The following is a 20,875-nucleotide window of genomic DNA, read 5'->3' on the forward strand; positions in this document are numbered from 1 at the left end:
CTGTTCTGTCAATGGTTGTTTCACAACTAGTTTGACAGTCTTCAGTAAGGTAATGGATTTTGCAGGGGGGGCACGGTTAGCAAATCATAGAATATGGCAGAAAGAGTGGAGGACAAGTAGCTGTCAGAAATCTCACAAAAGATAAAAAGAGATGGGGGTCAGGAATTATTCAACAAACTGTATCAATATTGTAAACTATTTTCCTGATATCAAGCTATGGCATTTGATTCACTTACTTTTGTAGTGTTTTGGATTACCTTTTCTGTCTGTGCGCAATTCTTTTATTCATTATGGAAAAAGAAAACTAATATATGTATATTTTGTGATCTGTTTACTTTTTCCTCAAGTGACTTTGCCTTCTCATTCTCTGGCACTTTTCATATGACACAGTATCCTAAAAAAGTTTTGGAAAATATTCATGGCTGAAATGTTTTGGGGTTTTTTTGTCTTAGTATCAACCGTGAATTAATGTTAGCAGCCCCAACAATTCCAACATGTTGAAAACTGGTGCGGGTATTAAATTACTCAATTTCTGCCTTATAACTTCAGTTTAAGCTTGATTTTCATTACCAGCTGAAAGTCTCCACTCAGAAAAACCTCAAAAGTTTTATGCATGTTATTGTAATTGCTATTCTCCCTTCAGAGTCCCAGCAGTGGAGCGGAGGTAGAAGGGTGTTTGGGAGTGTCTGTAGGGAAGAAGAGCAGACCTCTTATTTTTGCTGTACTTGACTTGAACCAGTGCTTTTAATTCCTCACCTGTGCAAGTATCAGATTTGCTTGCTGGCTTAGAAAGTTCCCTCTAGCAATGAATGATGCCAACATTTGATAAAAGGAGTGTCTACCTTGGAAAATATTTTTTAAACTCTGTTGAGTAAATTGATAAAGCAACGATGCTGGGTTAGTCAAAGCTTCCCAGCTGCCAAGCTTGCTCGTATAGGGGCAAACAGGAAGAGAGCAGAGTAGCAGGAGCACTGTCTGTGTGGAGGATGCAGAATGCTTCTCCTTCCCCCTCAGGCATAACTGGGAGTAGCAGCACACCAGGGCTCCAGAAGGCAATTTGTATGAAATGGGAATCTGGAGTCCAAATATTGCAGAGCATATTTTTCCCTCCTAGTAGAGTACAATTAGGAAGCTATGTTGCAATAACATTAATGGAAGGGTAGGGGTGTTTAAACCCTTGCTGTCTTAATGTTTGAATTGTACGTGGTATCTTTTGATTTTCTTTTAGATTGTTTCTAGTGCGTTTTGCAAAGTATGTGAACTACACGCAGACACCTTCAAATTCAAGGTTAGCCAAACGGCGTTAGACGTGCTGCTGAGTGGAGAGAGGTGACAGCTACGAGTACCAGAGAAAGCCCCGGTTCTTACTGACGTGCTGAGGGATGTTCACTGCCTGTGTGAAGCAGACAGATATCCTTGCTTAATTGCATCTCTGCTGAAGGGCTCTCACAAGATGTGTTATGCTCCATTTATCTCTTTCAGGAGTCAGCCCTGAAAAATAGAATTTATATTTCTGTAAGTTGACGTTTTGCATAACGCAGCAGGACGTGAGCGGATATGGCCTGGAATTTGAGTAGGCACTGCTGAGCATGACTCCAACAGAAAATGTACACCTTGTGGTACAAAAGCAAACAAAAAACCCCAGGATTTGCATTTTCAGGGTAACAGACTCTTAGCTGATGTGCAACAGCTACAGCTCCCAAATTGTGTGTTGAATGTGGGCCCTAGAACAGGCTGAGGCATGGTGCACTCGTCCTCCACAGCAGCCACTGGCCCTAGGCCAAATGTAACTCAGGTGTGGCTCACTCCTGCGCTCTCCAGCAGACATCCTTTTCATCCCACTGCCCCTCGTTGGAATGCAGCACGCTGCTCTTCTGGAAGAGAAACAAACAGGACATTTATTTGCCCAATATCACCCTCCTGCTATCTCTCATTGGGCAACGGGATATGGTGTCGTAGGCCCACACCAGCCCATCCATGCCGCAGGACACATTTGGGCCTGTAATGATAATAGCTCAAGCCTTCCTCTTACTTCTTTTGGGGTTTTTTTTTTCTTTCTTTCTTCCTTTACTTTTCTTTCTTTTCTGCCTCCTATGGAGCTTACCCAACAGGCATAGCTGAATGTGAATTTAGATGTAGACTGTGGGCAAGTGTGGGCCTTAATCCACACAAAAAAGGTACTAAAGAGGTAGGTGAGAAACACAAAGCTCCACTGTTGCAGGCTCTAAGGGGATAAAGAGATTGAGAAAATCCCCTGAGAAATTCAGTCAGGATCCCAAATGTCAGAAAGCAGGCAGTAGTACCTCTACATTGCACAGGAAATAAATCCTTTACCAGTTATCAGTACTTAAAAAACAAGTACAAGGGTAGTGCACTGCTAGGCTGAAAATACGCTAAGTTTTAATCCAAACACCAGTTCTCCCATTCCCAGATGATTATGGCCTTTCCATCTGAAGTGTATAGTAACTCCACAGTATAACTACACTGCTGCTGTTACAGCACCAGAGAAAATCACCTGCTGCATGATTTTGTTGTTGTTAGGAAAATTGTAGTCAAGTGTTGTAAAGTGTCTAGCCTAGCCTGTTGCTCTACATTAAACAGGACCAGTGGTAAAGGCAATCAGCTTCTCATTTTTCCCGAGTTTATTGTGCGCCATAGCTCCTTGCAGAAACTGCCAGGACTCTTGTCATCGTTACGTATTATGAAAAAGTCCTCTAGATTGCCTGCAATTAGCCATGTAAAATTGAGTTTATCATTCCACTGGGCGTTACGTGGTTACCCATAAACTTGCTCTCTGATACCAGAAGTAAATCTGAACCTAAGTAGAAACAATAAACAGATACGTTATATACAGACTCATTTAAATAACTGCATAAAATCTCATTGTGGATTGTATTTGTTTCTTGCACCTTGTATAATACTAGGAGAATTTTAATGGAACTTGACTGGAGCACATACTACCTTTGAAAAAACTTGTAATTTTTGTGAGAACCCACCCTCAAAAAAAACTAACATCTGGTTTGTGTCAGCAGCACATTTTAATTTTGTATATTCATTGTTACCAGTAAGGATAAAGAGGTATAATAAGCTTATGTGATGGAACGATTGTTATTTTTTATCTGAATAACTATATCTGTTTCTTTTCATAGAGAGAAATTCTAGAACAGCAACAGCAAGAGAGAGATGACATAAGTTTTCATAGTATGTGTATGTTCTGTGATCAAGAATTCACAGGAAACAGGTTTGTGTATTGACTTGTTTGCTTTTGGTTTATTTTTTCATATCTGCTCAGCATCTTTGTTTATGGTTTTAATGTCATTGAACCAGTTACTGCCTAATGGTAGGAATCAAAAGATAGAATTCATTTTAAGGTATAGTTTAAGTATTTCTTTCAATGCAGTGCCATTTTAAGTAGACCACCTCCTACTTCTCAATCCTTTAATTATTCCAGTAGAACTTTTTATACTACACAGTAAGCTGGAGTTGGGAACTGAACCACTTTAAAGAGAGACAGTTTTTCAGCAGTTGTTTTAGTGGCAAAGAGAGCTGTTTAAGCCAGTATGGCTGTTAAAAAATATTTCTATTCAGTTACACATTTTCCTGTTTAAACCTCACCAAAACAGCGTGAATTTGAAGATTGAATGAAAAAGAGGGGAGGAAAATTAAAGTTAGAAGGGAATGCTTTGCATCAGTCAAGTGTGAGCACGAGTTGCATTCAAGTGCTTGCTCCGATGAAAATTTGTTTTTACACAGTACATCTATGTCAGCTGGAGAAACTGAGTCTTATTCCTGAATGTCTGTTTGCATAGGTAGTTCTGGTACTCTGGAAAGGTAGAAGAACCTGGGGTCATGTCCCTGCAGGTCATCCCAATGTTGTGTGGGTGTTCTATTCTCTTTACTGCCTGGTGTAGTGAAGTTCACATCATTCAGCCCCCAAGAACTTCATTCTCTGCTTACCCTTGGGTCTCACAGAATACGTGATTTGAAAATCATGTCTGGACTGTGGTAAAAGCAAGGCTCAGCAGTGTTAACATTTGGACGTTTCTTTAATCCCCAAATGCAGAAGTTGAGGCACCTAAAGAATTAACTAGTAATAGAAAAATCACTTACTTGAACATTCATTATGTTTGTTCATGTGTATTTTTGAGTCCTGTTTGTGTTGCTAGTGCTGTGTGAAGCAATATTGTTGTAAAAGCATATCACACACAAGAATTTCTGCTTTGTTAACCAGCATAGAGAAAACTGACAAATAGCTTTTTAAGAATGTTTCTCAAGATGGTTGTTTGAAACATGTGATTTGTTTATTCAAGTTAATAAATGAACTTTGCTAACAGTGAGGGTCAAAATAAATATATTGTAATTTTCGTTTAAAGGATTATATTTCATGCATGCGGATTAAGCAGTTGAAATGTTACTGAATATTCAGCAGCGCTGAAATTGAAAACTTCCTATTTCAATAAAGTTGCATTCTTTTTTTTCTAGCAGAGGCAGCAACACTATTATTGTTTATATAATATTGGCTTTTATGCATTTTTAGAGCAATTGGTTTATTTCAAGTCACTAACTGAATAATTCTCATAGGTATTCAAAAATACGCAATGTTCTTTTTGAACGTCTTTTGTAGATCTGTCCTTCTCAATCATATGGCAAGAGAGCATGCTTTTAACATTGGGCTGCCAGATAACATTGTGAATTGCTATGAGTTTTTAGCTGTATTACAGGAGAAGCTCGACAAGTAAGTAGTTTTTTGTTTGGTTTTTTTAATGGACTTAGATCATATTTCTTCTAACCTTGGAAATAATTTGAGTTAAAATTAATTCAACATTCATGGTTAGTTAAGAAGAAACAAAGAGATAATGTAAGTTTATTGTGACTGCTCTTAGGCTTTTTGTTGACTTATTGAAAGCTAATTCATAACAATTCGTAGTGTGTGTTTGCTGGAAAAATGGAGTCACGCACAGTGCTTCAGTTGTTACGCATTGCACAGTTTCCATTGAAATCAAGAATAGCACGTCCCTTTTTCTCATAACTGTTAATGTTCTTCTTTCTCATCATAACAATCTTTTTGCTAAACATCTCTTTGATCACTGAATGCAGCATTCTTATGCCATTCTTCGTTTGCCTCTCTATATATTGATAACATGGGATGTTTGGTTTCTCCCTTCTCTACTGCTTAGAGAGTACATCCCAGGGCAGAAGGGGAAAGCCAATGTATATGCTGCCTCAGAAACATGTAAACCTGAGATGGCTGAAGAATTTAAAAAGGAAATTTGGGAGAAGAACTTGGATAGCAAAGAGCAAGAAACTATTCACTTTGAGTTTCCTTTGCAAGTATCTAAGTGCCCTTTATGGATTTCATAAATGGGACAATATGAAGTATGCCACAAATATAAATTGGGCTCTAGCAGAAAATGTACTTCCTTAAGAGTGAAACTGTAGCTTTAACAAGTTTATTAGATTTTAATACAATCTGTAATCAAAGACTATAGGAGAAATTTGCCTAAATCTTAGGCTTAGTTATGGAAAGCCACAGAAAACTGGGCTTTGTGAAAATTGGGATATGGAAATTAGATTAAATATCCTTCCAAGTAAATTTAGGATCCATTGGTTTGTACATCTGAAAAAAAAAAAAAAGAAAGAAAAAAAAAAGAGATTCAAAGGACGGGAAAGCCAACAGTATTCTCTAATTTAGTCTTTGGTCTGACAAAGAATGTGCAGTCACAATAGGTACAGGTTAACTTCTTCCAGAAATGAAGATGTATTAAGAATGCCTTTGATGTTATCATAAGTGTTGCCTAATGCACCGAGGTACCTTGCTCTCCGATAAATTGCAGCTTTACTGTTTATCAGTAGGACCTCAAGCTTTCGTTTAGGTGGGGTTTCTCAAATCCTCTCTGTAGTTAATACACATGCTGAAATTGCTTCCAAAGCAGTGAAAGGCCACTCCTCCTACTGCTAAGAGAAGACTTAATAGCTATGCTAGTAGAATAGTACCTGAAAATATTAAGAGGAGAAAAATCTTGCTTCAGGCAAATAGCATGACTACATTGTGTATACTGAGGAAAAGCATTATGTACTCTTTCTGGAAATGCCTTTCACAAGTAGACCAAACACATTGCTGTTAGCAGGTGGAACAAAGCAGATATTAAACTTCATAGATGTATTCTGCCATCGGACCTATGATTCACCAACAAGGCAATATTTAGATTTTGAGGCTGCAAGCACAAGGAGAACTCAAAACTTCCTTAACAGTAAGCCTAAATGTTACAGCAATTCTTGGAAGGCAGAAAGATACTGAGAATCCTGAATTGCTGTTCCACGCACGAGAGCTGAGGGGAATCTGTATGCACCTTTGCTGAAGGAGTATGAGGGTTTTCAGGATGTAGCTACAGAACCTTCTAGGCACAATATTAATGTTTTTTGTGGGGGCAAATAAAAAGAAAAAATACTTTTCTTCTTCAACATCTATATCTTAAGCCCTGGGGAAATCACAGAAAGGCCTGACCCAGACACTGTTAAAATTCCTTCTGACTGTACAATCAAGTATGCTTTCATCTGTGAGTAAAGAAAAAAAAAGTGATCATTTTAATTCAGAGCCACCGTATTTTTTTAGTATCTGTGGATTTTGTGTCTTAAAGTGCTGTTGTTTATCCCTCCCGTCAAATTTTTTTCCTGCTATCCAGCATCTCCAATACAAAGTTACAGTTACAAAGTTTTTATTTCATGAGAAATTATTTTCTAGGGGTTTTCCCTATCCCCCTGCAAAGATAATTTTTCAAACGGCCCAAGAAACTCTCCATCTTGGTAGGATATGTAAGCCATCACTTATAAGAAAAATGTTTTAGCACCTTGGCTAACTAGAGGCTCAAGACCTACATCCATTAAACAAGGATGTTCCTGTAAGCTCAGGGCTCTGCTACATCTCTGCCAGAAAAAAATGACCATCATCTATTTCAGGGAGAATCACCCATTTAGACTGAAATGCAGATTATTGTCCTCATAGTCCACTGTCTGAATCAAGAGACTTTGACTTAATGCTTTATAGGCTCAACTTTCAGGTGTCAGTTGATACTACAGTGGAGAGAACAATTACTTTGTAGTGCTCGTAATAGAGAATTTAAGACAGCGCATATACCTCTGTTTTGTTTGAATTGCTCTGGAAGACATACTGTGGTAAAATTCTCATTTTTTAATGGATGTTTTCACCTTCTCAAGTAATGTATGTGTATATATAATAATTCACATCTATATAAGTGTATATATGTATGTACAGTATGTATGTGTATACATATACATGAATTATTATATATAAGAGTGTGCGTGCATATGAATTTATTTACTAAATTTGATTTCTCAGGATTTCAGAACCCATTGATCACCCTGGCAAACTTTCATTTAGCCTCCCCGTTGAGTTAGAAGTATAAAACTTTCTGTTTAGCTAATTTAAGTTGTTTTTAAAGATATGTAGTACATTCAGAGTTCGGGTTTTTTCACTCTAAATTACAAAGAAACAGTTACTAATGGATTGGATGCCAGTATAAGTGCATGCTGAGTTAAGAGTTCACGTGTTGAGCAATCAGTGGCCCTCCCATGCCCTTGGTAGGACGATTTTGGGTAATCAGACTTTTCTCCCACTTTGCACATGGGGCAAACAGTAAACTTCTTTATTATCTATATTTTCATTTCATGTCATTTTTGTCATCTCTGTGTTTGATTGACTCTACTGTGATCTAAGATTATGTTGTACTTTTTTTTTTTTTCCAAATAAACTTTCTTTTTCATTTAGCTTGCTCTCACATGCTTAGGATTAATCTTACTGTATATATCTCCAGCTAATTTAAGGATATTATCTTGTACTATTTTTGTTTTAACATGTCGACCTGTTTACCTTTTTATCTCAGTTTGCAGTGTTTATACTGTGAAAAAATCTTCAGAGACAAAAACACACTTAAAGATCACATGAGAAAGAAGCAGCATCGCAGAATCAATGCCAAAAACAAAGAATATGACAAATTTTATATCATTAATTACTTGGTAAGTGGTTCTATGAATAATTAGTGAATTGACTAAAGAGATACAGACAGTATCTTGTTAAAAGTGAGTAATTCCAAACCAGCAATTACTACAAAGGTCAAAAATGAAGTGAAGGACTCTTAAGAAATATGCTCATTTATGGTATGACATTCTGGATAATTGTTAAACTAGGGAACAGTAAACATTTGTTGCTGAGAATTTATTTTGAGAGATGCAAGAATGCAGCTTGAAGAGACGCTTATCATCATGTCATTAGTGCTCAGTCTCTGCTTTAATAACCAGAAAGGAAAATGAGATAGAGTAATGAAGTAAATGGAGGTCTAACTTGAATGCTATTGGCTTTGAGCTTGTTTTCTACAAACCTTAACTGGAAGTGCTCTTCGGAGTCTAATTAAATGCAAAGAGGAGGAAAATGAAAGATACATAGATGAAACAAAAAGTAGGTGTTCATTTTTAGCCTCCAGGTAGTGTATGTTGCTAGGTATTAATATTTTTTTATCTCAGACCTTTGAGAGTGTGTATGCATGTGTGTGTAACAGATTTTCACTTCTGTCTTCAACTCATGAATATAGGAGCTGCTTCAAAAGCTGCTACATTCTGTGCCAGAAATAACTATATTTCACCTGAACTAGTCTTTGTGCCTTCTACATGTGTTAATATCCAGGTTGTAAATAGGCATCCTTGACTGTTTCACCCACTCTTAACCCTGGGTTTTACTGTAATACCAAGAACAAAAAGTTGTATGTTTAATGCTCTGCCAAGTCCCTTCTACGCAAGATGGAGTGAATTCCCTCTGTGATCCTGTATACTTTCCTTCCAAAGATCAATGATTGGAGGCCTATATTTTCTTTTCTAGATATTCAAATACCACTGCTTTAAGAACTGACCTATACTTCCTGCACAGTGGGGAAAAAGTTGTGAAGTTCTGCAGGGTAGATGTTCTCAGCTTCTCAGCAGAACTGAGCATTCACTTCTTCCTTGCAAGTTAGGAGACTTGAATTTAATGTTGTAATTGTTTTAAGTGATTTTAATAGTTCCATTCTTCTCTGCTAGTCCTGCAGGAAATCTTTATGTTTTCAGAACTCTTTAAATTACCTTCTGTCTCTAATTTGCATTCATTGTTCAGATTTGAATCTGTCCCAGCTTTGATCAGGAAATTGAACTAGCTGACTGCCCAGAAGCACAGAGAACCGTGTGATACTTCTTCAGAAATTTGAGAGACATGCAGGGAGGTCATAACATCAGTGCAGACACAGTGGCTGTCGTGTTTATAAGCAGAATATGCCAAAGTAAATGTAACAGCAGGACTAATATTCGTATACCTAACCTCTTTTCCCACTCTCTCCAGTTGATCCAAAACTGGTGGCCTTGTCCATGCTGTTTACTGAGAATGATCTGTGGCCTGTACGCTTCCTGAACCATGTCCAAGCACTGTCTGGGTAGTGCTGCTGGTGTGGCCACGGAGCATGCAAACTATTAAACAGTATGGGCAATCACTCAGGACAGTGCTCAGGTCAGGGCCTTGGTCCTCCTTAAATTATTGCTGGAATTCTGGGCAGGACTGTGCAGAGTAACTTCTTATGCCAGCCTGAACCAATTCAGGTATTGATCACTTAGCAGCATCACTTAGAGATGTATTTTTCAGGTCCTTGCTATTACAGACAGAGGATGGTAAATACAATTCAAATAAGATATGTCAAACCAGCAGAATGTTTAAAATTGGGCAGGAGGGTCTGCATGCACACTGGTTTGTACCAGTGTGCTGCCAGTGCTTCTTCTGGGACATACTTTGAATGATCACAATTCTTTGTCTGGCTCTGTATGCTCTGCTGCAGCCATGTTTTCTTTCCACACATTTTCAGTTGTCTTTCACTACGTTCTACCCAGTGGACTGTTTCTACTCAGTCTTTCTGATCCTTCAAACTGTAGCCATATCAGAACTTTTGACATTTCTTCTTTTAAAGAAATTATTTTTTTGGAATAAATGATTAAAAACAGACTAAAAAACTCTGTCTTAAACACTTATAGTTTGCTATAAAATGTGTATTTGCACACTAATGTTGCATGAGATTACATTTTTCATTAACACAAAGTTTTTATGACAGTTCCTATGTAGTAGAAAGTGTTTGCTTTCAAAATAGCCTTTGGTAAACCCTTTATTTTTGCACAAAGGAGAAAAAGATTAAAGGGAGGAACTTTAATTTGTTCACTGGGGGTTCAGTAGATTGGCCTTTACATGTAAGGAGAAATAACATTATTCTCTACTGCACATAGGTAGTCTACAGTAGATTATATTAATGTGATAGGATTCTTTTTTTCGAGCTGAGTCTGTATTCAGTGAATTCTAGATGTTACGGAAGGTCTGCTTTCTGTAATGACTTGATTTAGTGATTTTGCTTCCTCTCGCCCTTCACAATTTACTAGAGGATTTTTTTTTTAATGTGTACTATCAAGCTTTACTGACTTCTCAATGAGTCTTAAAGATCTGTGCTTTGCATTGCTCTAAATGTCCAGGGGAATTATACAATTTCATAGGCACAGACATGAATTAGATATCCTATCTGAAATGACAGATGTACTGTTTCAAAATTTACTACTGAATTCATCTTGACCTAAAGATATAGGCATACAATTTACCTATTTTTTGTATGTTTTTACAGAAAACTTCGAATTTTGAGAATGTGACAAAGGTCTTTCTATATGCCAGTTTGATCAAGTTTGTTTTCATCATAAAGAGACTGTAAGACTAAGTAGGTCTCTAATGATAAACATCAATATTATCACAGTCTTATCCACTTTACTTTTAGGATGTGCACCATAAAGGTTTTCTATCAGCAGCTGGATCTTAAGCTATGTAAACGGATAGTTCTTTAGTACAACCATCTTATAGATATTATTGTCCTTTTTTTATAATTTTCCATTACATATTACCTACACCAAGCACTGAGTAAAAAAGTCCTGTTAAGCTGGAACTGCCAGTTTCCTTTATTTTGTGGCTTTTGAACTGAGAGGTTTTAAGGGCTTTTTGTTCAGATGTCCTGAGAATGTCTGCGGAATTGCCTCATGATCTTCTGGCCAGTTCTTACTTGTGTTTTTAAGCTGATGGCAGAGCTCCCATTGATTTTATTTAGAGCAGTAGGCTTGCCTGCCTTCTTCCTTTCCCTCCATTCTGCTTTTGGCTTCACTTGTGGTTTTAGTGCCATTGTGAGAATCTGTTTTCATAATATAAGTTACATTTTATGTCTGTGTGTTGGGAATTCCCTCCCCTAAATTTCCAATTTGGCATAGCAATGAGTAATATAAGTGCAAATTCCTTTGTAAATATTTTGGTATTCTGAGACTTTCTATGACTTCTGTCATGACCTACAAGTGCTTTGATTTGTCTACCCCCGTATTGTTGACATGTTCTGTTGCTCACAGGTTAGTGTTAAGAGTACTGCATGTGATCTGTAGTAGGAGTGGAAGCTTTTTTTGTCATGTGCATGTGTAATAGATTTCTTTTATAAGCAAGTATCAAAAGTTTATTATTAGTTAGTTACATTAAATTAGAGTGGGAGTTCTGCAATTATACAAATTACTTGAAAGGCAGTGGGGTCACTTCCCCACTGGATTTGGAGGTCTTTTGTCAGTATTGTGTAAATATGGAAGATGATACCAATCCTATTTGGAAAGGCTTGAAGTATAAATTGAAAAAGACCAACTGATAATAGAGAGTGAAGAACTGAGCAACAATACATCCAAGATACATATGTAGGTTACCTTATTTTTCTTTTCTCCAAAAAAACTTCCAACCTAATTTTCTTATTTCTGTGCCTGTGTTAGCCTGTGGCCCCATGACTCATCTTGCACAAAGAATCAAGTAAAAATGGGGAGGGAAGAACTTTTTAGTCTGTGGTGCCTGCTGGAGGCAATAAAAGAGCAGAAGACAGTATTAAAACTCTCTTATTCCCAGCCCAAGGAACAGAGGCGGATCCAGACTGACAGGGCCTTTCTGTGTTCACCTGATTGTTACCAGTTGCACTTTAAGTATAGAGTATGCTTTGTAGTAAGCACAGATGCTTATTTTCAAATTGAGTAATGGCACGTATCTGTAGTAATGTAACATCATTATAATGAATGCGCTTATGACTAAGCTAGACAGCTGAAAATGGTACCTGTTACTTACTAGAAAACTTGTTTCATAAAGCCTTTACTTTTCCTCAGAGATAAAAGGATGTTTTCTCCTTATTGCCAAGCCCTAAATCATCGTTATTATCTGTTGGGGGCCGGAGGGATGTTTTGTTTGGGGGGTTACTATTTATATTTAGCCTATTTTGATTTAAGCAGGATACATTTTGTAAAATAGTAAAGGAAAACCCTTCATCGATTGGTGATAGTTCAAGAAGTAATAAAATCCCCCAAGCGGGGGAACACTTCATATTAAAATTCATCCAATGTCTGTTAACTAATGTTGGGGTAAGACCACCTCTTCTATATGATAAAGCATCTCTAAGTTCCGCAGCAATATAAAACAATTCAGATAATTGCAGTAAGGCAGGTGAGAAGAAGGCTGAGAGGAAATTTGCAGGGGAAAGCAGCATCTGTTTGGAGTTTCTGAGCTCCACAGGCCTGGAACTACATTTGCATGTAGTTCAGTAACTGCTCTTTTGGGAAAACTGCTTGAGATACCAGCTGCTGTTTCTAGCTTCTCCCATCTCAGCACTTCTCCTCAAGTTGGGGTATGTTGCCTCAGTGAAGCATGCAGACCTTCTCCCTGTAGAACCCTTAAAACTGTGCGCAACTTGAGAAGATAAATTGTCTGTGAGTCAATTAATCTCTGTGCATTTAGACTTCATTTTGGAAGAGGAAATCAAACCACACACATTTGCGTGCTCTTCTCACTTTTCTGTAGGATCCTCCTCTCTGTGAGGTGCACAGGAAGTATTTTTTTTAAAAAGTTTGTTTTCCGTGGATATATAGCAAGGCCTGCAGGTTTTTTAATTATTCGTTTTCTACTGTTTGAATTATTAACAATGTCAAGTCTAGTTTTTCCCTGGTTTTGTTAAGAATTTCTTGGGAGTCTCTAGAGATGGTTGCTGGGAGCTCTTGCATCTTGGATGAAAGAGCAAGGGAAGTTGAATACTTAACAAAGGCACCCTTGGTCCCAGATGCCCATCAAGCTGTAGAATTGAAAAAGTGTTTTTAAAAAAAGAAAAATTGACAAAACTGAAAGAGCTTAAAGAATGTTTAGAAGAACTCTTTCCCACCCAATTGCTCAGCTTCAGTCTTTCGGCACTTTCATCATAGTGTCCCTAGTTATCCATTCACCATGCAACTTTCCAGTGATACAAGACCTGATTAGCTTTTTCCTTTTTCCTTTTTTTTTCTCCTCTGAATATAAATAGGTGAGCGAAACAGAGACCTCTTACAAGATCCTTCTCTGCCGCCTTCAGAGAAATGCCATAAAGAAACAGCAACGATAACAAAGCTTGTGCATGGTTTTCCCCTTTCACCTTTAATTAAAAGGTGAAGCTTAATATTGGCTGCTGTTTTGAACATACTCTTTTGTGCACATATACTTCAAGCTGGTAAGGGGAAAAATTGTGAGCATCCATCTTCATTTTGCAGTGGTTGTGAGCCACTATCCTCTCATTAAGGTGTTAACATTAGCAGCCATAGGAAACTAGCGTGCAGCTGGGAGAACATGTGGTGAGAGGTGTTAATGGCTTCATGTTATCTCACAGTAATGGTGACATTAATGAGTCTCCCCTGTAACTCAGAGAGTTTACACACTACCATGTAGCATCACTGAATTAATTACTGAATTTTCATTCTGTAATATATGATGACATTATGTTTAGAGCTGTCTAGAGACATTTGTTTATCATTTACCTGATAAACATTTAACAGCTTTGAAAATTCTCATTAAATTGTTAAATGATGGATATCTTTTCCTTCTTTTTCCAAACAACCATAAAGGCAATAATAACACTTGTTAGTAAGGATGTTGTTAAATATATTTATCAGAAGGAATATTTGAATGAAATAAATGAAAGAATGATCTTTTTATTAGCTGCCTTTTTTTTAATGGAGACAAGATCATCAACTATGATCTTTGTGAATCCTTCACAGCAATCAAAAGTATGAGTTCAAAAATACAATTTTGATTACTGGTTAGTTTGCTCTGGTTTATTTTTAAAGGCAGGAAGAATCAGAGGAAAGAAAAACATTAGCTAAAGATCACTGCTGGTATTTCAATAGAGTGCTTCAGCTTTTTATTGCCTGTTACTTATATCACAGTCATGCTGAGAGTGCTTGCCATTGTGCTGAACGCTGCACAAATGTATTGTGATATACTTCGTGCTGAAGCTCTTTAAGATACAAATAAACAACACAAAAAGTAAAAGGAAGAATAGAACACCATGAATAGATGTGCTTACATTCACGTCTGAGAAAAGGATGGAAGAGAAACTGGAGTCTAGCTCAGAGATCTATGCCCTGGTTCATACTGCCTTTCTGAAGTACTGTCTAGCTGGGTTTACACCATGTGTTTTTACTGACATAACCTTGTACAAGGTACGAGCGCTGACTGGTGTAGCTATGCCAACTAAAGTCTCAGGTGTGATAACTGCATTTTTTAAGCAGCATATGTTGCATGAAGAGCAAGGTAGGCAGATTGGATTGGGCAAGTGTGGTGGCAAACTCGAGACAGTGATAACATACCCACCTCGGGAACATCGGTAGTGTTGCAACGCTAGTTTTACACAGAGCTTGGATCCTCTTCTTGAGAGCTCTGTGCCAAATCATCTTCCCAGACGCAGGGTGGGGAATGCCCCTTTAAAAGACAAAACAATTTGAAATTGTTATTTTAAAAATTATTACTAAAGCAGTGTTGTACGACTACCTTTAACTCACAGAAATTCCAAAGTGATCCAAAATAAGATGTTGATTGTGACTTCCCAGATGTTCATTCAGTTGATATATAAAATGTGATGTGAATCAGGAAATGTTTTTTCTTTTCTTTTTTCTTCCCAGGAATTTGGGAAGTCCTGGGAGGAAGTGCAGTCAGAGGACGACCGGGAATTACTAGATAACCTAGAAGAGTAAGAGTTACTTATGTGCCCATTATAAAGACTTGCAAGAACATTATTGCTGAAAGTAGTTACAGGGAAAATGCTGTGCATAGTTAGTACCCAGTTAAAATTCATTTAAGCCAATCAAATAAACTCCAAATTGTTCTCATCAAAGACACTTCTCCACAACAAGGACTGTAAATTTCATATTTTAACCACAAGCCTATTTTTTGTTTGCATATAGCTCAAACAACAGCCTTTTGGGTTTGTAATGATGTAGGCAGAACGGGGGGTTTTTTTTCACTTTTGTACTACAAAACAGTTGAACAGGTTTTGCTCAAATTTAAAAATCAAGAGTAAGCATCAAAAATGTCAGCATGAGAAAGAAATGGTATGAAAAATCTGGTAACAGGATTTCGAAGGAAACTTCTCAACAGTGCTGATTAAGGGCAACATCCACCTCTCCTCTGCATTCTTCTGTGGTCCAGGCCCTCAGATCACTGCAGAGGTGGCTTCCTTCGTCGTAGAGAATTGAATAAGCAGGAAGTAATTTGTGGGTATCAGGGCCCCTGACCTTCCTGGTTCTGTCTGTGACTTGAGCTTAATTTTACTTGATTATAGTTGGTTGCAGTAATATTTCTATCTCTCAGCAGTATTGCAGTTCTAAATAGATGTGTTGGTAAAGTGTTCTCTGTGTGCATGTCTAAATGTAGCATAAATTAGTGTCTCTTTCAGGAATAATAATATTTGATAAGTAAATAACACTTAGAGTGAACTCTGCCTGCTGATTATGTCTTTGGCTGGTATATTGAAAGATTGAAAGGTATAAAAGAATTTTAAAAGACCTTATAAAAATAAACACTGAACGCAGTATTTGGTGACTTGCCAAACTGGATAGAAACTGAAGTTAAGATCCTGTTTGTTAGTGCAGGCAAATTCAAGTAGGACTTACTGCCTGTCTGCACAGGAATTATGCAACAGTAACTGCTCAGTTATTCTTGAACTTGTAATTTTTTTAGACTGTAAACCAGGTTCTAATCATGTATCCAGCTATAAATCCACACTTTCTCTTCCATCCTTTTAAAGAATTCAGTTTCTCTGGATTTAGTTCTAGTGCTGTGAGTACAGAATCTAAAGTGCCCTTTCACAAAATGTCTCTTCCGTTTTCCACAATTAAATGAATCTTTTTGACTCTTAATCATAAGAGACTGGTCTGACTGGGAAGAGCACCCTGTGTGTGCAGTTTGCCTGTTCTGTGAACAACAAGCAGACACCACAGAAAAATTGTATCTTCACATGCAGGTAAGACTTGTTTTAAATATCAGTTCTTTCATCACTTCAGAATTAGAAAGTAAGATTGTAGCATCTTTGTTAAGATCAAATCAGCTGCTGCATTAGAATGCCCTCTTTAGCACAGAACTAAAGTACTGCATGCATCTCCAGCATCTGTTCTCTAAAATATGCAGAGGAGTCAAGTTTTACATTGAGAGTATCACTAGCTATTACTTAGGAGTGTACAGACTGGTACAGACAATAAAGAGGTAGCATCTTTAATATTATAGTGACTTGATGATTTAATACATTTGATTGTTAGCATCTGTGTTTCAGTTTTAATAAACTATTTAACAGGAGCATTGCAGTTTAACAGAATATGAAAGTTTCTGACGAAACAAAACTTTTGGGCGTTTGTTTCATGTTATTAGTGTTTGCATGTCTATATGCATGTGTCTGTGTCAGTCTATGAAAAGCTAAGCTGTTTTTAACTTGGAGTCGTAGAAGTAGTGGAAATAAGATATTTTATTCTTTCCTTTTTTTTTTCTCTCCAGAAATCACATGGATTTGACTTTCCTAAAATAAAGTCAGAGCATGGTGAGTAAGAGATGCTGTAACTGTCAGCACTTGCCACTACTGTGGAGAAAACCACATCATAAAAATAGTGGAAAACAACTGTATCAATTTGATTTTTGTTTGGACGTTTAACTTTTCCATTATGGAAACTGCTTCTGCCAGCTTACAAAAGAACACCAAGAACATTTTATTTTTCTGGAACTGTTCTTAGTGCCAAGGATGTGTGATATTTTCTTTAAAGCCATTGGATTCTTTTGCAGAGTAGCTTCTACAAATACGCACTCTGTGAGTTCCAGGTCTGTCTGCTGGAGCCCTGGAAGAAGAAGAATAATAATAATTATTACTATTATTATCATTATTATTGTTGTTGTTCTTATTACTGTTGTTGTTGTTATTCCTGTTAAGACTTGCTTGCAAGTTAGAAGGCTGTGCTCAAAGCTGTGTTTGGCCAACATTTGCTTTCTGCTGTAAACTGAGAGGAAGCAAGGTGTTTTCAATTTTTACATTAAAAGAAGGGCTAGTTCCCCTGCAGCTGGTAAAAAGCATTTGTTTGGTTAATTTGCTAAGTTACAGCATTCAGGCAGTGCGGTTCTTCAGTAAACCCTTACCAGTCTTTACATTTAATCCAAGAAACCATTTGTGAATTACATCTCATGTTCCTCAAGTGCTTGTTCGCTACCATCTCTGCCAGGTCTGAACTTCTATCAGCAAGTAAAGCTAGTGAACTTCATCAGAAGAGAAATCCATCATTGTCGTTGTTACAACTGCCAGGAGAAATTTCAGTCTAAAGGAGGATTGATAAGTCATATGGAAGAGACCAAACACATTACATTCCTGCCAGCCAGGTCTACATGGGATCAACCACAGTAAGTGCACACATGTTTCTTCCAGCATTTATACTGTTACTTGACAATGTCTGAAAAACAGTAAGTTGAAACTTCTGGGTTTTGCCAGTGCAACAGTGCCCTGAGCTCCCCAGCTCTACTGGCCCAGATAAAATAATAAATGGTCTCAAAACTACTCAAGTTATAAATCCTTGTACTGTATGAAGCTAAAACGAACATGTGATACTGCTCTTCTAGTTGCATCCAGGATGCGCTATCCCCATAAATTGTGTCTGCACTGTCAAGTCAGTATGCTAGAGAAGTTTACCGTTGCAAAATTGTCTTTTGCCTGTATTTGCAGTTGTACAGTGAATGGTGAAAGGCATACATGGTGCACTCAGAGCACTTTCCCTCCCGGTGGAGCCAAGTTTGAATCTGTGCACCAAAGTGACATCTCAAATGCCCCACTTGTAGGCACGAGATTCTTCCAGCTGTTAGCTCTCGACCCATGCAGATCGTGCCTGGGATGAGCATCTGGCACATATTTCGTTGCTAGTAAATATATGCTCTGGGCATATAGTTCTAGAACCAAACCAAACCCCTTCTTTTGCATGTCTAATATAGATACATGCATAATGTCTACCTAACTTTGGGCATCAAAACAAGTTGGTTGTTTACCCTTAGTTTTCTCCATAGCAAATAGAGAAAGAGTTTAACATAACACTGATTCAGATTGTAAGTAGGCTGAATAGGTCTGGGGGATGATGCCATAGGTGGTAAAGCACAGGGAGTGTTCTAACTTAAACATCTCCGTTCAGCATTTGTTGTGGGACAAATCTGGATCTGTGGCCTCAGTTGTGACAACATACAGGGGAAGAAATAAGGGGAAGGACATGTCTGTAGCCAACTCTTCTATATGACTCTTCTAAGATGTACGTGCCAGTTGATTTTTTGGGTGTGCTTTTTACTCTCATTCCAGACAACCAGACTCTCATTTTTCCTTTTTTGAAATCTAATCTCATAAAATATGCTCTGCCTCTTTCAAACAAAATATGTGACTATCTAGTAATTATGCCTTATTGCTTTCAGGTATTATTTTCCTACCTATGAAAATGATACACTCCTGTGTACGCTGTCAGACAGTGAAGATCTGATAACTGAGGATCAAAGTGAAGATATCCCTGTTGTAAGTGAAGATATATCCAACTTAAAAGCTCTCAAACAGAGCAGTGTTTTAAACCAGCTCCTATATGAAGAGAAGAAGAGTCAGGAGAAATTTTGACCTTGAATTACAGTTGCTGACCTTTGAGTGTTTCTTCTGCAAGACAAAAAAAAATACATTCTTTCACTAATATTGGAATACAGTTTAACTCATTAATGTTATCACTGAGCAAATACTACATGAATGGGAATGCTAAATAAAATTTAAGTGTAAACTTTTTTGGTTTATCTTCCTTAAATTCTAGCTTTATTTTAAAATTAAATGCTGGATTTTCTGCTTGGCTCTCCAAATACTTTTAATATTATTTATGAATAGGATTTTTAATCTAATCTTTTATTTTTTCTGAAAACATCAGAATTGGAGTTCTATTTTAAGGCCGTCTTGTGAAAGGCACAAACCATTGAGACAATGTGTCTTGATATATGAGCCAGTGAGTGAATCTTCTATGTTATTGCTGTTAGCATACAGAAAAGAGCCTGAATTTAATTCTTGGTCTGTTACATAAAGCAAACTTTGCTATTTTTAACCTTAGACCTTCTTCCAAGTGAAAACAGATCTGTATATCTCTATTATTCATCATCAATATATAAGATATATGGTGCCTGTTCTGAAAACTGGCTCAGAAACACCAGTAAAGTCCATGAATATCTGACTGCATGGAAAGCTGCCAATCCAAAGCCTAAAAAAGTATAGGAACAACTGCAATCTTGGTTGCATCAAAGATCCAAAAAATTTAAAGCAGACTTCTTGTATGGTCATGAACTGAGATGCAAAAGAAATTATTTAGGGGATTGCAGACACATAAATCCAAATTAAATCCTCAAAATCTCAGCTCAACTGTCCATTAAAGTTGCTGTATTTTCTTTAATATTGAACTTTAAAGTTCCCAAAGTAACAGAAGGTTTTCAGCATGTCCAGAAGGCACCTCAGTCTTGATAGGGCAAAGCAGCTCAGAGCACAGGTCCTGCTGGATGATCCGAACTAGGTATTCCTGCCTCTCTTTCTCCTCTGAAATCTTAAGTAGTTCCAGAGTTCAGGTTTGGCTTTCCATAATACGTATAACTGCTTTCAAAACTGGCAGCACATTCTTTTTCTTCTTTAGGTCGGTGTTAGAGCACTTGTTCAAAGTATGGGAGTCTCGGCTCAGTGCCCTTTCCTGCCTGGGAAGATTCAAAGCCATAGCTTTGCCTTTACATAGCCCTCTTTACCTGAAATAGATTGCTGTCAATAAGAGTTGTTGTTTGTCATTATACAGTGATTGAGAATTATATAGCAGTCCCTAGGAGCAGGGGCTAAAGTTCAAATCTTTACCCATGTTCTGCTAAGCTTCCATATCCAGCCTAATTCACCCTGCAATATATTTGCATCATTTCTTTTAATTTGCTTTAAGCAATTAAAGGTAATTGCTTTCTCCTGGCATTAGCCATCACCCACTAGCACCTCTCTTTGCTTCCCCTTATTTTCTCTTGGGCCCAAGTGCTCTGGAGATAAGTTAGAACAACAGGATGCTGAAAATGTACTGAGGAAGACGGATCAGCCGCTTAACTGAACAATGAAACAGAGACAGAAGCAGTATCTGACTCTGTCAAGAGGAAATGGGACAGAAGTGCTTCAGCAGGCGCTGAGGATACAGACGAAAGAAGGGGGCAGGTGTAGTCATATGTCTGCATTGGCTTTGATTAAACTGGTACAAAAATGTAGGAGGAACAACCCCAATATTATTGAACTAGAACATCTGACCATCTTAAATAAGCTATAGTCTGTACTTCTTGCATTTGTAAATTTCTTAATTTCACGCAGTAATTGCAACGGCTGTTGCTGTTGATTATTTTTTTTCCCTTCTTAAGTAGTTTTCTTCCCAAGCAGTTATTTTCTTCCTAAATTAGAAATTGATT

The 20,875-nt window shown here is 37.5% G+C and overlaps 1 protein-coding gene across 1 annotated transcript; it reads left to right on the plus strand.

The window, feature by feature from the left end:
- Nucleotides 1-3,149: 3,149 nt before the first annotated feature.
- On the plus strand, nt 3,150-19,191 carry ZNF277 (zinc finger protein 277; the record flags this gene model as incomplete). The annotated part of the gene is made up of 8 exons (XM_009580018.1): nt 3,150-3,241; nt 4,625-4,735; nt 7,902-8,034; nt 15,049-15,116; nt 16,292-16,388; nt 16,913-16,955; nt 17,626-17,800; nt 18,848-19,191. Coding segments are annotated over 8 exons (912 nt in total), but the record flags the coding sequence as incomplete, so codon positions are not given.
- Nucleotides 19,192-20,875: the final 1,684 nt, after the last annotated feature.

The sequence above is a fragment of the Fulmarus glacialis genome, unplaced genomic scaffold, assembly GCF_000690835.1.
Source record: "Fulmarus glacialis isolate BGI_N327 unplaced genomic scaffold, ASM69083v1 scaffold44516, whole genome shotgun sequence".
NCBI classification, from domain to species: domain Eukaryota; kingdom Metazoa; phylum Chordata; class Aves; order Procellariiformes; family Procellariidae; genus Fulmarus; species Fulmarus glacialis.